Source organism: Bufo gargarizans, chromosome 9 (genome assembly GCF_014858855.1).
Source record: "Bufo gargarizans isolate SCDJY-AF-19 chromosome 9, ASM1485885v1, whole genome shotgun sequence".
Taxonomy (NCBI): Eukaryota; Metazoa; Chordata; class Amphibia; order Anura; family Bufonidae; genus Bufo; species Bufo gargarizans.
This window is the reverse complement of record NC_058088.1, coordinates 189284217-189299713: the sequence shown is the minus strand read 5'-3', so window position 1 is coordinate 189299713 and position 15497 is coordinate 189284217. Positions and strand designations below refer to the sequence as shown.

The following is a 15497-nucleotide window of genomic DNA, read 5'->3' as shown; positions in this document are numbered from 1 at the left end:
TTACTACACCTGTTGACACCTCCTACAGGCGTCTGGAGACCTGTGATATTACACCCACTCGCTTATGTAACACCCGGCGCAGTCTCGTAAGCCTTTCACGGCTCTGGGTTGGGCAGCGCCTGGGTGTGATCACTAGAATTAAACCCTATTATTATCATCCTATTGTGCAACGTTGGTTTCCAGAGAACAGGGACGGAGAGAGCGCAACATTTGGCTATAGTGTTGCAATCAAGCTTTGCAACAATGTATCACTGAGTAAATGACAACATTAGCTTGCCAGAATAGGGCGATTCGGAGGAAACCCAATGTTGTGCTGATGACGGAGAGCAATAGCTTAAAGGGGTTCTGCCAAGTAAAGTGGTGTGCCCTTTCTGCTGCACCTCAGGGACATGTCCTTTCCGCTGCAATTCTCTCCCTGTAACTGTCACAGCTTCTAACAATAGTTATGGCTAGTGGCATTTAAAGGGGTTGCATCACCTTGGACATTGGGGGCATATCGCTAGGATATGCTCTCAATATCTGATAGCTGCGGGTCCCACCTCTGGCACCTGCACCTATCCCGCAAAGTGAGGAGGGTACACCGCGCTGCGGGGTCCCTCCATTAATTTCTATGGGACTGCTGAAAAAAGCTGAGCAGCGGAGCACTTGGCTACTTTTGGAAGTCCGATTGAAATGAATGGGAAGCGCGGCCTCCGCTCCATTCACTTCTATGAGGCTTAGGCCTCATGCACACGACAGTATTTTTTTACGGTCCGCAAAACGGGGTTCCGTGATCCGTTTTTGTTTCCGTATGTCTTCCTTGATTTTTGGAGGATCACCAGACATGAAGGAAAGTGAAAAAAAAAATCTAAGTCAAGTTTACCTTGCAAATGATAGGGAAAAAACGGACACGGAATCACGGACGCGGATGACAATCTCGTGTGCATCCGTGTTTTTTCACGGACCCATTGACTTGAATGGGTCCGCGAACCGTTGTCCGTGAAAAAAATAGGACAGGTCATATTTTTTGGACGGACTGAAAACACGGATCACTGATGCGGATGACAAACAGTGCATTATCCGAGTTTTCAACGGACCTATTGAAAGTCACTGGGTCCGCAGAAAATCACGGAAAACTGGAACAACGGACACGGAACACAACAACGGTCGTGTGCATGAGGCCTTACAGAAATAGCTGACCCAGCACCAGTTATTTTCGTCAATCCCATAGAAATGAATGGAGGGGGCCACGCATGCACGTGCGCCCTCCTGCACTTTGTGGGATAGCTGTAGGTGCCAAAGATGGGACCCGCAGCTATCGGATATTGAGAGCATATCCTAGCTGTATGCCCCCAATGTCCAAGATGATACAACCCTCGTTAAAGGAATGGGACTGAGTATATGCGACCACCTTAGTGATGTTGACAGAGAAGGAGAAGAACAAACAGCTGGTGGCGCTATTCAGATACATTTTATTGAATAAGGGCTCATGCACACGAACGTATTTTCTTGCCGCGTCCGCTCCGTTTTTTTTGCAGACCGTATGCGGAACCATTCACTTAAAAAAAAAAAAAAAAAAAAACTGAAGTTACTCGGTGTGCATTCCGTTTCCGTATTTCCGTTCCGCAAAAAAGTAGTGCATGTCCTATTATTGTCCTTAAATCACGGTCCGAGGCCCCATTCAAGTCACTGGGTCCGCAAAAAATATGGAACGGACACATGGAACACATCCGTATGTCATCCGTATTTTGCGGATCCATACTGTAGAAATGCTATGCCCAGCCCATATTGCTCACGTGTTTGGTGATTAATAGGTTACTGTTTCAGTTTTCGATCTGCAAAAAAACGGATCAAATACGGAAACCATACGGATATGTATTGTAAGAGGACTTAAATCAGAGAGAAAAAAAACTCTCTGCTGCGGAACAACGGATCAGTGAAAAACGGACCGCAAAACAACGGTTGTGTGCATGAGCCCTAACTCAGTGGCTGTACAAAATTTTTAATTACACAATTATTAAAGTATTCGGATCCAGGGTCTGGTTTGAAAAAATGTAGAATATTATTTGTGGCACTCTCTTTGAATATCGTCCATTTCTAGTCCAGCATGGCGCCCCCCCGAGCCGAGCGCCGTGTCCTTGAGGTAGTTCCGGGACATCTTCAATTCATCTCCAATCCCTAAGAGCTCGCGTTCTGTTTGAGCCGCGGCTCGGTAGAGACGGTGCCCATTCTAATCCCCCTAATCGCTGCTATTTGCAGAAGAACCAGTAATTGGGTCTATTAAAAGTTGGAAGTCGGCTGTAATCCGTGGCCAGGTCCTGACGTGACTGCAGAAGGTAACCAGTGATCATGACCCTGTCCCTAAGGGCTCGTTCACACGAACGTATTTTGCGTTCCGCGTATGGTCCGTATACGGAACCATTCATTTCAATGGGTCCGCAAAAGATGTGGACAGCACTCTGTGTGCTGTCCGCATCCGTTGCTCCGTTCCGAGGCCCCACAAAAATTATCCTATTCTTGTCAGTTTTGCAGACAAGAATAGGCATTTCTATAATGGGCCTACTGTTCCGTTCCGTAAATTGCGGAAGGCACCCGGGCCGCATCTGTTTTATGCGGATCTTCAATTTGCGGACCGCAAAAAACGTCACGGTCGTGTGAACGAGCCCTAATGCTGGAGATTCTGTGCTCTGCCTTAATCTATGTATAGATATTATTATTTTTTTGATTGATTAATATTTGTTTCACTGACGCAGAGCTCCACATCCTCTGCATATCCATAGAGGTCCGTGCTAAGATTCTGTCTGCAGCCACCACTAGGGGAAGCTCACTGCATACAGTGATATTATTCAGCTCTATGTATAAGATGGCTGCAGTAAGCTCCCCCTAGTGGTGGCTGCAGGCAGACAAATTAGGATGGTTCCCCTCAATGCGTGTGCAGGGGAGCTGGTAAGAAAATTCAATTCCAGCCTTTTATATTAAGAAATCTGAAAAACGCAATCAGTGACGCCAGCTTAGCAGCATTGGAAACCGAAACAGTCTCGCCATAGGCTAAGCCTGCCATTTTCCCGCATGCTTTACACTGCAGCTGAAAAAGAAGCCAGGAGATCTACAAAAATGGAAGATCCTGCAGTTTTTTTTGTATTATGCGTCAAGTTAAAGAAGCTGCTTTTGATCTCCGTTTTCACTGGATTTCATGGCCTTTATAAAGGGGTGGTTGTTTCTGGGCTACAGTATCGGGGAAGCCCTGACCATTGCTTTTCATTAGGCACCAGTCGCTCTTCAGCAATCTGGATGCCGACAACACCAGTCCCACAGGAGCAGTACCCTCCAGAGTTGTCACCCGCTTTCTGCATTGCCTGGCCATTACATGATAGGTAGTCTAATCAATGGGACGTTGTGTTCATGGTCGTATTCCATGTTACTCTATATTCTCATCATTGTGTGGTTTTGGATCGATGTCCCCTGCAGCAGATCACAGGCTCCTAAATCTCTGTCCTTCGTTTTAAGAAGGCTCTGTGGCTGCCCGATAAAACACTCTGCAAAGAAAAGCCCTGGCCCGTAGATTATCTGCTGTGTACAGTACCAGGAACAGCCCTGCACCTGGGAGATAGAGGCGGCCACCGAAGCCAGCTCTGATTAATCGTATAGAGCGTCCGCCGCGGGAAATCATTACTGCAATGTCTATTCTAGTGTTTACCTGGAAAACTACAACTCCCAGCATGCCGTGACGGCTGCTAGGTGTGCATTTACAATTCGCATGTTAAAACAAATGACCTGTGAGCTTCTCAGAATATACGGTACATTTATTATTTTTACTTGTATAGACCTGACATCATCCACAGCACTTTACATGAAATCTTCAAAGTTCTTATATATAACTTTAACTACTATAATACTGCTCCTATGTACAAGAATATAACTACTATAATACTGCTCCTATGTACAGGAATAAAACTACTATAATACTGCCTCCTATGTACAAGAATATAACTACTATAATATTGCTCCTATGTACAAGACTATAACTGCTATAATACTGCCTCCTATGTACAAGGATATAACTACTATAATACTGCCTCCTATGTACAAGAATATAACTACTATAATACTGCCTCCTATGTACAAGAATATAACTACTATAATACTGCCCCTATGTACAAGAATATAACTACTATAATACTGCTCCTATGTACAAGAATATAACTACTATAATACTGCTCCTATGTACAGGAATATAACTACTATAATACTGCCTCCTATGTACAAGAATATAACTACTATAATACTGCTCCTATGTACAAGAATATAACTACTATAATACTGCTCCTATGTACAGGAATATAACTACTATAATACTGCCTCCTATGTACAAGAATATAACTACTATAATACTGCTCCTATGTACAAGAATATAACTACTATAATACTGCCTCCTATGTACAAGAATATAACTACTATAATACTGCTCCTATGTACAGGAATATAACTACTATAATACTGCTCCTATGTACAAGAATATAACTACTATAATACTGCTCCTATGTACGAGAATATAACTACTATAATACTGCCTCCTATGTACAAGAATATAACTACTATAATACTGCTCCTATGTACAAGAATATAACTACTATAATACTGCCTCCTATGTACAAGAATATAACTACTATAATACTGCTCCTATGTACAAGAATATAACTACTATAATACTGCCTCCTATGTACAAGAATATAACTACTATAATACTGCTCCTATGTGTAGCTGTCAGTCATGTTGTCTCAGTCGTGTAGTTGACTCTCTTCTCTTTCTCCTGCAGATGAAGATCTCCTTCAATGAGCAGAACATCCACACCATGTTTGAGTACCCGTCTGAGACCTCGGTGGCTGAGGAGATGGGAGGTGTCGAGGTCAATGACGCGTCCGGCTCAGAATCTGAGGAAGACGATAAACCTTCTGGTCTGTTTCTCCCTCGGGCAAAGTTTGTGAGCTCCGGTGCAGCCAGCAACTCTGCAAACTCAGGTAACGCCCCGGATGAGGAGGTTCTGCCTCAGATTTAATATTAGTTATCATTTGGTTTCATCTTTTTCTGGGAAAGCTGGGTTACATATAGTTACATAGTTGATATGGTTGAAAAAAAGACATAGAGTACGTCCATCAAGTTCAACCAAGGGATTGGTGGGGACGTGAATCCCAGAAGGAAGTGAGACTCAGATTTCTACACGTTTTCATAAGAATTAATGTCATTTACTTTTTTAGAATTTGTCTAAACCCTTTTTGAATCCGTCCACTGTTCCTGCTGTGACCACGTCCTGAGGAGTCTATTCCACGGATTCACAGTTCTAACAGTAAAGAAGCTTTGACGCTTCCGGAGACTGAACTTCTTCTTCTCCAGTCGGAGGCAGCGCCCCCTTGTCTTTTGAGGGCATTTTACATGGAACAGCTTTTCGCCATATTTATATACCTGTACAGGTTAATCATGTCCCCCTTAGACGTCTCTTCTCAAGACTAAATAAATGTAAGTCTTTTAATCTTTCCCTATAACTATGCCCCTTATCAGTTTAGTCGCTCTCCTCTGCGCGCTTTCCAGCTCCAGGGCATCCTTTCCATGGACTGGTGCCCAGAACTGAACTGCGTATTCCAGATGAGGCCGCACCAGCACTTTGTAAAGTGGTGAGATTACATCCCTGCCCCGCGAGTCCGTGCCTCGTCTAATGCATGACAATATGTTGGTGGCCTTAGAAGCAGCTAATTGACATTGTGTGCTGTAATATACACCCAAATCCTTCTCTAGAAGTGACTCTCCCAGTGTTACATCCCCTAGGACATATAAAGCACAGAGATTATTACTACCAAGATGCAGAACTTTACATTTGTCCACATTGAACCTAATTTGCCAAGTTGATGCCCAATCACTCAGTGTTCCCGTCAGCTTGTAGGATATGGACATCTTCCATAGACCGTACAGTACTACACAGCTCAGTGTCATCTGCAGAAATAGAGATGGTGCTATTAATCCCGTCCTCCATATCATTAATAAATAAATTAAATAACAGAGGGCCCAGGACTGAACCTCGGGGTCACCACTTATAACCCGGGACCATTCTGAATAGGAATCACTGACCACAACTCTCTGGACACGGTCCTTCAGCCAGTTCTCAATCCAATTACAGACTGTACAGTGATCCCTCGAGATTTAATGGCCTCAGGATATAATATTTCCAGCATACAGTGGTCTTTTCTGACCCATCATAGGTTTAAACTAGACTCAACATACAATGTCTCAGACTCAGATCCAACCTATCATGGCCACTTCTTTGGTAAAATAGCTGGATTAGTTGCTAGTTAGCAGCTAGTCCTGATTGTTATATGTAAGGACTAGTTTTATCTGTCTTAGTTATCTGCTTATTTTTCTTAAATCTTCATTTTCTCTTATCTTGAATGGCATTACTCAAGTTACAATGGTTTCAACATACAATTGTTGTCCTGGAACCAATTAATTTTGTAACTTGAGGGACCACTGTACTTTCCAAGCCTATAGACCTTACCTATTAAACGTCTATAAGGGACAGGATCAAAAGCCTTAGCAAAATCTAGAAAGACTAGATCTACAGCCGCCCCTCTGTCCAGGCTACTACTCACCTCACTACATCCACAGCCGCCCCTCTGTCCAGACTACTACTCGCCTCACTACATCCACAGCTGCCCCTCTGTCCAGGCTACTACTCACCTCACTACATTCACAGCCGCCCCTCTGTCCAGGCTACTACTCACCTCACTACATCCACAGCCGCCCCTCTGTCCAGGCCTCTACTCACCTCACTACATCCACAGCTGCCCCTCTGTCCAGGCTACTACTCACCTCACTACATCCACAGCCGCCCCTCTGTCCAGGCTTCTACTCGCCTCACTACAGCCACAGCCGCCCCTCTGTCCAGGCTTCTACTCGCCTCACTACAGCCGCCCCTCTGTCCAGGCTACTACTCGCCTCACTACAGCCACAGCCACCCCTCTGTCCAGGCTTCTACTCGCCTCACTACATCCACAGCTGCCCCTCTGTCCAGGCTACTACTCACCTCACTACATCCACAGCCGCCCCTCTGTCCAGGCTTCTACTCGCCTCACTACAGCCACAGCCGCCCCTCTGTCCAGGCTTCTACTCGCCTCACTACAGCCGCCCCTCTGTCCAGGCTTCTACTCGCCTCACTACAGCCACAGCCACCCCTCTGTCCAGGCTTCTACTCGCCTCACTACAGCTGCCCCTCTGTCCAGGCTTCTACTCCCCTCACTACAGCCGCCCCTCTGTCCAGGCTTCTACTCGCCTCACTACAGCCACAGCCGCCCCTCTGTCCAGGCTACTACTTACCTCACTACATCCACAGCCGCCCCTCTGTGCAGGCTACTACTCACCTCACTACATCCACAGCCGCCCCTCTGTCCAGGCTACTACTCGCCTCACTACATCCACAGCCGCCCCTCTGTCCAGGCTTCTACTCACCTCACTACATCCACAGCCGCCCCTCTGTCCAGGCTTCTACTCGCCTCACTACATCCACAGCCGCCCCTCTGTCCAGGCTACTACTCTCCTCACTACATCCACAGCCGCCCCTCTGTCCAGGCTTCTACTCACCTCACCACATCCACAGCCGCCCCTCTGTCCGGGCTACTACTCACCTCACTACATCCACAGCCGCCCCTCTGTCCGGGCTACTACTCACCTCACTACATCCACACCCTCCCCCCTGTTCAGGCTTCTACTCACGTCCTCAAAAAAGCAAATCAGGTTAGTCTGACAACTTCTGTCCTTGGGTTTTTATAGTCACATACTCCTGTATATAGTCCTTTAAGAGTCCTTCAAACATTGTTCCCACAACAGAAGTTAAACTAACTGGTCTATAATTACATGTAGAGGACCAAGACCCCTTTTTGAATATGGGCACCACGTTTACCTTGCGCCAATCACGTGGCCCTGTACCAGTACCTAGAGAATCTTTAAATATTATAAACAGGGGCACAGCAATGACTGAACTGAGCTCTGTAAGCACTCTTGTTAGTTATCCATCTGGACCCGGAGCCTTGTTCACATTTACCCAATTTAACTTCTCTTGGACCATATCTACAGCCAATTGAGTATATCACTAGATGTACTAACAGTCCCAGCACCACAGGTATCAGCTCCTTTCTCTTGTTTTGTATAAACAGAACTAAAAAAAAATTTGGGGTAACTCTGCCTTTTCCTTATCTTCAGTGACTACCCCCCCCCCCCCCTTTACCATTATTTAGGGGACCTACCTGCTCAGACTTTAGTTTTTTTGCATTTATATAGTTAAATAATTTTTGGGGATTTGTTTTGCTCTCTTTTGCCACCTGCCGTTTGTTTTGTATTTTATTTAAGCCCTTTGTAATCTTTAAACGCTCCAGCTGACCCCTCAGATTTGTATCTTTTAAATGCCCTCTTTTTGTCTTTTATTGCCCTTTTACAGTAGCTGTAAGCCATGGGGGGTTTAATTTTACCCGTTTATACTTGTTACCTAAAGGGATAAAAAAATGTGGCTTTGAAGCTCTCCCATTTGTCCTCAGTATTAATATGTGACGGTAGCTGCTCCCAGTCTATGCCCTGAAATGCTGCCCTCCACCCAGGGAAATTAGCCTTTTTAAATATCAGTGTCTTTGCTCTGCCGGACAGAGTTTGCTTCTCAGTTTCTAACCTGTATGACTTCCTTTGCTGCTTCCACGTGGGTTATCACCCAGCTTTCCTGGTTTTCTGAATGGCAAAGCCTTCCCAAAGAGAGATGGCCGCAGAAGAGGACTCCTAGTGCGCCGCCTGTGGCTGTCAGGGCATGCTGGGAATTGTGGTCCTGCAGCCACTGGTTGGAGACTCTTGCTCCAGAGCGATTTCAGCCATGACCCCTTCCACCGGAGTCTCCTGGAGTGGGCCGCATCACTATGCATGGTGCCTGTGCATGTTTCCTAGAAGGGCGTGGACTTTCCGATCACTGTAGATGTTAAATAAAATATTATATAACCGGTTGTGACATGTTTGGTCGCATTTCTACACCGTGGCGCTGCAGACGGCTCACGTGTCGGGAACCCTTAGTCACCCATATTTATTATTGTCCTTGGGGCTGTGAGTCATGGCGGAGGGGCAGTGGCGTGAATATCAGGCACTTTTATCACCAGCAGTCACTTCTTAAAGGGACAGTACACCTGACGTTTTCATGTGTTGACATGACTGCGGTGTTCCTTAAGACGAGGCCTAAGAGGAAGTGTGACCCCCACCGGATCCACTCATATCTTCATTGCTCCGTCCAGAAATATTGTCATAGGAGCAGCTGTGACATGTATGGATGATGAGGGTCACAGTACAGGAGATATGTATTATAATGGAGGAAACCTTGAGGAAAGACGTTTTCTGAACTTCCTGACGACAGGCAGACTCTACCTATCCTGAAGTGTCTGACAACAGTGAATGGTAGTTTACAATGAATATATAGAAATAATGTACATGGATAGCGAAGTCACTGTGTACATTACTATCCTGTACTAATCCTGAGTTACATCCTGTATTATACTCCAGAGCTGCACTCACTATTCTGCTGGTGCAGTCACTGTGTACATACATTACTTATCCTGTTCTGATCCTGAGTTACATCCTGTATTATACTCCAGAGCTGCACTCACTATTCTGCTGGGGCAGTCACTGTGTACATACATTACTTATCCTGTACTGATCCTGAGTTACATCCTGTATTATACTCCAGAGCTGCACTCACTATTCTGCTGGTGCAGTAACTGTGTACATACATTACTTATCCTGTACTGATCCTGAGTTACATCCTGTATTATACTCCAGAGCTGCACTCACTATTCTGCTGGTGCAGTCACTGTGTACATACATTACTTATCCTGTTCTGATCCTGAGTTACACCCTGTATTATACTCCAGAGCTGCACTCACTATTCTGCTTGTTATTGGAAACAGTCAGTAAGCTAGAGACAACCCTTGCAGCTTAACACACAGGGGCAGATAGTTTTCAGTATCAGAACTGACTGCAAATCACCAGAGTAAGCACTGTGTAGACATTAAACAGGCTGGGAGATTTCAGCTCTGAAGCTCAGTTCTGTTAATCCTACGTGTAATCCAGTGCGTCTTTAACGAACCCTGTGTTTTCCTCTGCGGTCTGTGTGTCGGTACTTTCCCCCCTCTTCCAGATGTCTTGTGGTCCGGCCCCTCCTTATCTCCATAGACTTTGAATGGAATGTTCTTTATTGATCTGTTCTATGGGTGACATGTGGGGAAAGTCCAGACCAGTGACGTCAGTGAATAGCGAGGAGGATGAGAGTATTCACACCCAGGCAGGGTCACGTATGTAAACACATGGAGACTGGCAGCTAATCAGATCGCAGTTGTCATGCATCACATGACCGTTAAAAATGAAAGCCGGCGTTTGATTGGACGCTGTAGGTTCCACCCTATCACAGTCTCAATGTCGCCCTTAAAATGCCAAATTTTTCAAATATTCCGGATTACTGGACTGGCCAACCGATTTTCATCTTTTTTCTTTAGGTCTCTCTAATTACACCCCGAAGCACTCGGTGGGGTACAGCACATGGCAGGACGAGACGTCTCAGGGGGACTCCACAACTGAAGACCTCAACACACCGAGCCAAGACATGGTGAGCCCCAAGACAATTCCAATCTTATTGTGCAATTTTATTTTTCTAAGCTCCGCCCAGTGTCTTCGAGGGGATCTTCAGCAAAAAAGCACAAAGTTTCCTTTTTCTTTTTAAGTTCCTCCTTCAGTTTCTTCTAATGGTTTAACTTGTCCTCTGATATTGGATTATTTCTTGGATAAGTTTAGGCTGTTTCCTAGCAACCAGGGCCAGGAGGAAGCGGGTGACTACAGCAGACCCCCTTCTGATCGGCCTGCAGAGGGACGGAGGCCGCTGTCCATTAAAAATGTGAAAACGGTTTTCTGATATCTGTTTTCTGTTCTAAGATATCAGCCTTTGAAGTTACAGGCCCAAAGCCTGAGGCTGCACTACTGAGAGTTTATTTTTGATTTTTAGCGCTGTTGTCGTGGAGACCTTGTCAGGGTGTAGATATGGTGGTTTCCATGACAGCACTGTAGCTAACAAATCAGCAGAGGTGATGATGTTATTAGACTCCTCAGTAGTGCAGCCTCAGGCTTTGGGTCTTTAACTTCAAGTGATCATATCTCGGCCTACAAGTAAGATAATAAAAAACTGTTTTCATATTTGGAACGTGCTGTAAAGGGTCTCCTATATACTACGGCATCTTATATGGCACCCAATTAGCCTATTGTTTAATACACAGGGGCCTGTCAGTCCCGATTAGCTACATCTAAGGGATGGAGTTCTCCTTTAATATTTGGAGGTACCATGCTGTCGCAGATGTAGGGGGCCAACTGCTGAAGATCCGTGACAATCTCCTCTCTCCCACAGCTCACGCCAGCCGACAGCAACGCTCATACGGACTTCCGAAGCGAGCCGGCGCTCTACTTCTAACCACGGAGGACGGTCAGATATAACCGGACTGTGGTCACTGCCCTGACGTCTGTCCTCAGCAATGGCGCCCGTGCCGCAAAGCATCCTGGGAACGGACTTCAGTCTCGCTGTGGGGCTACCAAAATAATAAAATAAAAAAATTGCGCGCTTACAATATTGGCTGATCTATGAAATACGCCATATACGTAATACGTAAGTGTAGCAGCTTGTGTGCTGCCTGCGGGGGGCGCTCTGTTAATTATATTAATTAAAGAGCCCTCCAAGTGATTAATCCTGTGTCCCCGCACCTCTTAAGGTGGGTGGAGGGGGGGGGGGGGGGGAATGACCGTGGGGTGTGTCTTGAAGACGTCTTAGTTGTCTGCGTATGTAAGTAACCCATGCCTTAGGGCAGTGGCTGGAAAACTACAACTCCCAGCATGCCCCGACAACAGCAAGCTGTCGGCGCCTGCTGGGAGTTGTGGTTTTACATCTGCTGGAGAGCCACAGTGTGATTGAAAATGATGACTGGTGAACTTTATGAATTTTTGGGGGAGAGTTCGGTGTAGATTCTGGGGTTCAAAGGCTAAAATTGGCGGGTGACGAAAACTTTATCGATCAGGTTTAATCAGTATTTCCACCTTAAAAAAAATTAAAAAAAATCCACCTTAATAAATTCAACAGTCCTTTACAGTCCAGAAACAATATATATTTTTTTCCCAACTGTTTATTATCTTCGTATCTGTTTCTGGGAAAGGTGGGTGACAACCAATATGGCCGCCATTGCAGCTCCCATAGAAGGGGAACAGCCACGGCCATGGTCATTTTGGTAGTCACCCAGCTTTCCCATAGATGGATATTACAGCCTCAAGGGCTTATATGCACTGGTTGTTTATTTTGGGTCGGGGTGGATATCTGCTTCGAGTCACACGCAGCCATCTGATTGGTCAAAGGATTGGATGTTTAAAGCCGTGCTTGTCAAGCCCCGCCCCCTTTTGTCAGTCATGTTCTTAGTTGTCACATTCCACTCGGGGACCTGCAGGGAGGTGATGATGGCAGGTATGTAAACACGGCGCACCTGCCCGTCTGAGAAATGCTGCAATTATGATTAATGACGCACATTTGCATACCGTGATGTCACAGGGGCGGAGTCACGCACTTTGTAAGCGCTCGTCCCGGCAGCTCACTGACGGATGTACATACCGCTTCCCTTGTTATTTGCACTTTGTTTTGGTCATACCTGTAATTTGGCCTAAGAAAAGATGATCTCTTAAAGGGATTGTCCACTTTAAAGGGGAGGGGGGTTAATAAGACACATCATTGATGATCCAGTGTGGGACATTCCATAAAAATTTTTTTTTCCATAGGTGGAAAGTCACATTTTTGTACAAGTGGACATCCCCTTTAAATATCCTCTCAGAAGGGGTGTTCCCTTATTTGCTTTGTCGGTGGCAGTTTTTAGTACTCCCCAGCAGACATGCCCTTTAATTTGTGGCCTCGGCCTCTTAACTGAGACAGAAAAACCGTGACTCCATCCCTGCACGCGGTTTCATCTGATGATTTGCATGAGGTAACGCCCCTTTATCGATTTTGGTTCTGTCCGCAAATCTAGGAACCAGAAGACGTGATACATGCTCCACTGCTATGCAAGATCGGTGACGCTCCAGTGTCGCTGAGGTGAGACTACAAGTCCCAGCATGCTTTGCCAGCCAATGGTAGAGTGTTCTGAGACTTGTAGTTCTTACCACTTACCCCACTGTGTCCTCCATGATCTGTGGTGCATTCACACACTACGGTATCCAGTCCGCTCCTCCATTGTGTTGTTTTTGTGTCCGTCCGTCCTGTCATGTATATATGAAATGTAAGAAGTCACAAGATGAGTCTTTGCACTTGATTTTCGTAAAGTTTATAAGATATAATGAATATATAATAATCTTCAGATGTTCCTGTCACAGTCAGGAGTGCTCACCGTGGCCAAAGTCTCCGTGTCTGTCCAGTCGTCTTCTGTAAAGTTGGATTTAATTCCTGACTATGGATAATATTATTATTACGTTTTGTAATGATTGTAGATTCATCCCAGGACTTTACCTGATGAAATATCCAAGAACCGAGCTGATTGAATAAATATTTTCACTGGAATAAAGACTCGTCTCATTTATTAAGAACTGCTATAATACTGCCTCCTATGTACAAGAATATAACTACTATAATACTGCTCCTATGTACAAGAATATAACTACTATAATACTGCTCCTATGTACAAGACTATAACTACTATAATACTGCTCCTATGTACAAGAATATAACCACTATAATACTGCTCCTATGTACAGGAATATAACTACTATAATACTGCTCCTATGTACAAGAATATAACTACTATAATACTGCTCCTATGTACAAGAATATTACTACTATAATACTGCCTCCTATGTACAAGAATATAACTACTATAATACTGCTCCTATGTACAAGAATATATCTACTATAATACTGCTCCTATGTACAAGAATATATCTACTATAATACTGCTCCTATGTACAAGAATAGAACTACTATAATACTGCCTCCAATGTACAGGAATATAACTACTATAATACTGTTCCTATGTACAAGAATATACCTACTATAATACTGCCTCCAATGTACAGGAATATATCTACTATAATACTGCTCCTATGTACAGGAATATATCTACTATAATACTGCTCCTATGTACAGGAATAGAACTACTATAATACTGTTCCTATGTACAGGAATATAACTACTATAATACTGCCTCCAATGTACAGGAATATAACTACTATAATACTGCTCCTATGTACAAGAATATAACTACTATAATACTGCTCCTATGTACAAGAATATATCTACTATAATACTGCTCCTATGTACAAGAATATATCTACTATAATACTGCTCCTATGTACAAGAATAGAACTACTATAATACTGCCTCCAATGTACAGGAATATAACTACTATAATACTGTTCCTATGTACAAGAATATAACTACTATAATACTGCCTCCTATGTACAAGTATATACCTACTATAATACTGCCTCCAATGTACAGGAATATATCTACTATAATACTGCTCCTATGTACAGGAATATATCTACTATAATACTGCTCCTATGTACAGGAATAGAACTACTATAATACTGTTCCTATGTACAGGAATATAACTACTATAATACTGCCTCCAATGTACAGGAATATAACTACTATAATACTGCTCCTGTGTACAAGAATATAACTACTATAATACTGCCTCCAATGTACAGGAATATAACTACTATAATACTGCTCCTATGTACAAGAATATAACTACTTTAATACTGCTCCTATGTACAAGAATATAACTACTATAATACTGCTCCTATGTACAAGAATATAACTACTATAATACTGCTCCTATGTACAAGACTATAACTACTAAAATACTGCTCCTATGTACAAGAATATAACTACTATAATACTGCTCCTATGTACAAGAATATAACTACTATAATACTGCTCCTATGTACAAGAATATAACTACTATAATACTGCCTCCTATGTACAAGAATATAACTACTATAATACTGCTCCTATGTACAAGAATATAACTGCTATAATACTGCTCCTATGTACAAGAATATAACTACTATAATACTGCCTCCTATGTACAAGAATATAGCAACTATAATACTGCTCCTATGTACAGGAATATAACTACTATAATACTGCCTCCTATGTACAAGAATATAACTACTATAATACTGCTCCTATGTACAAGAATATAACTACTATAATACTGCTCCTATGTACAAGAATATAACCACTATAATACTGCTCCTATGTACAAGAATATAACTACTATACTACTCCGCTGGACATACACTCACCTAAAGAATTATTAGGACCCCCATACTAATACGGTGTTGGACCCCCTTTTGCCTTAATTCTACGTGGCATTGATTCCACAAGGTGCTGATGGCATCTTTAGAAATGTTGGCCCATACTGATAGGATGG

General features: G+C 43.8%; 1 protein-coding gene across 1 annotated transcript in view; it reads left to right on the top strand.

Moving 5' to 3' along the window:
• Window positions 1–13622, top strand: part of TPRN (taperin) — a 29645-nt gene extending 16023 nt beyond the window's left edge. Inside the window, exons 2-4 of the mRNA XM_044305771.1 lie at window positions 4796–4997; window positions 10542–10651; window positions 11441–13622. Coding sequence (XP_044161706.1) covers window positions 4796–4997; window positions 10542–10651; window positions 11441–11503 — 375 coding nt within the window. The 3' untranslated portion in view covers window positions 11504–13622. The remainder of the gene's footprint in view (window positions 1–4795; window positions 4998–10541; window positions 10652–11440) is intronic.
• The last annotated feature ends 1875 nt before the right edge of the window (window positions 13623–15497 follow it).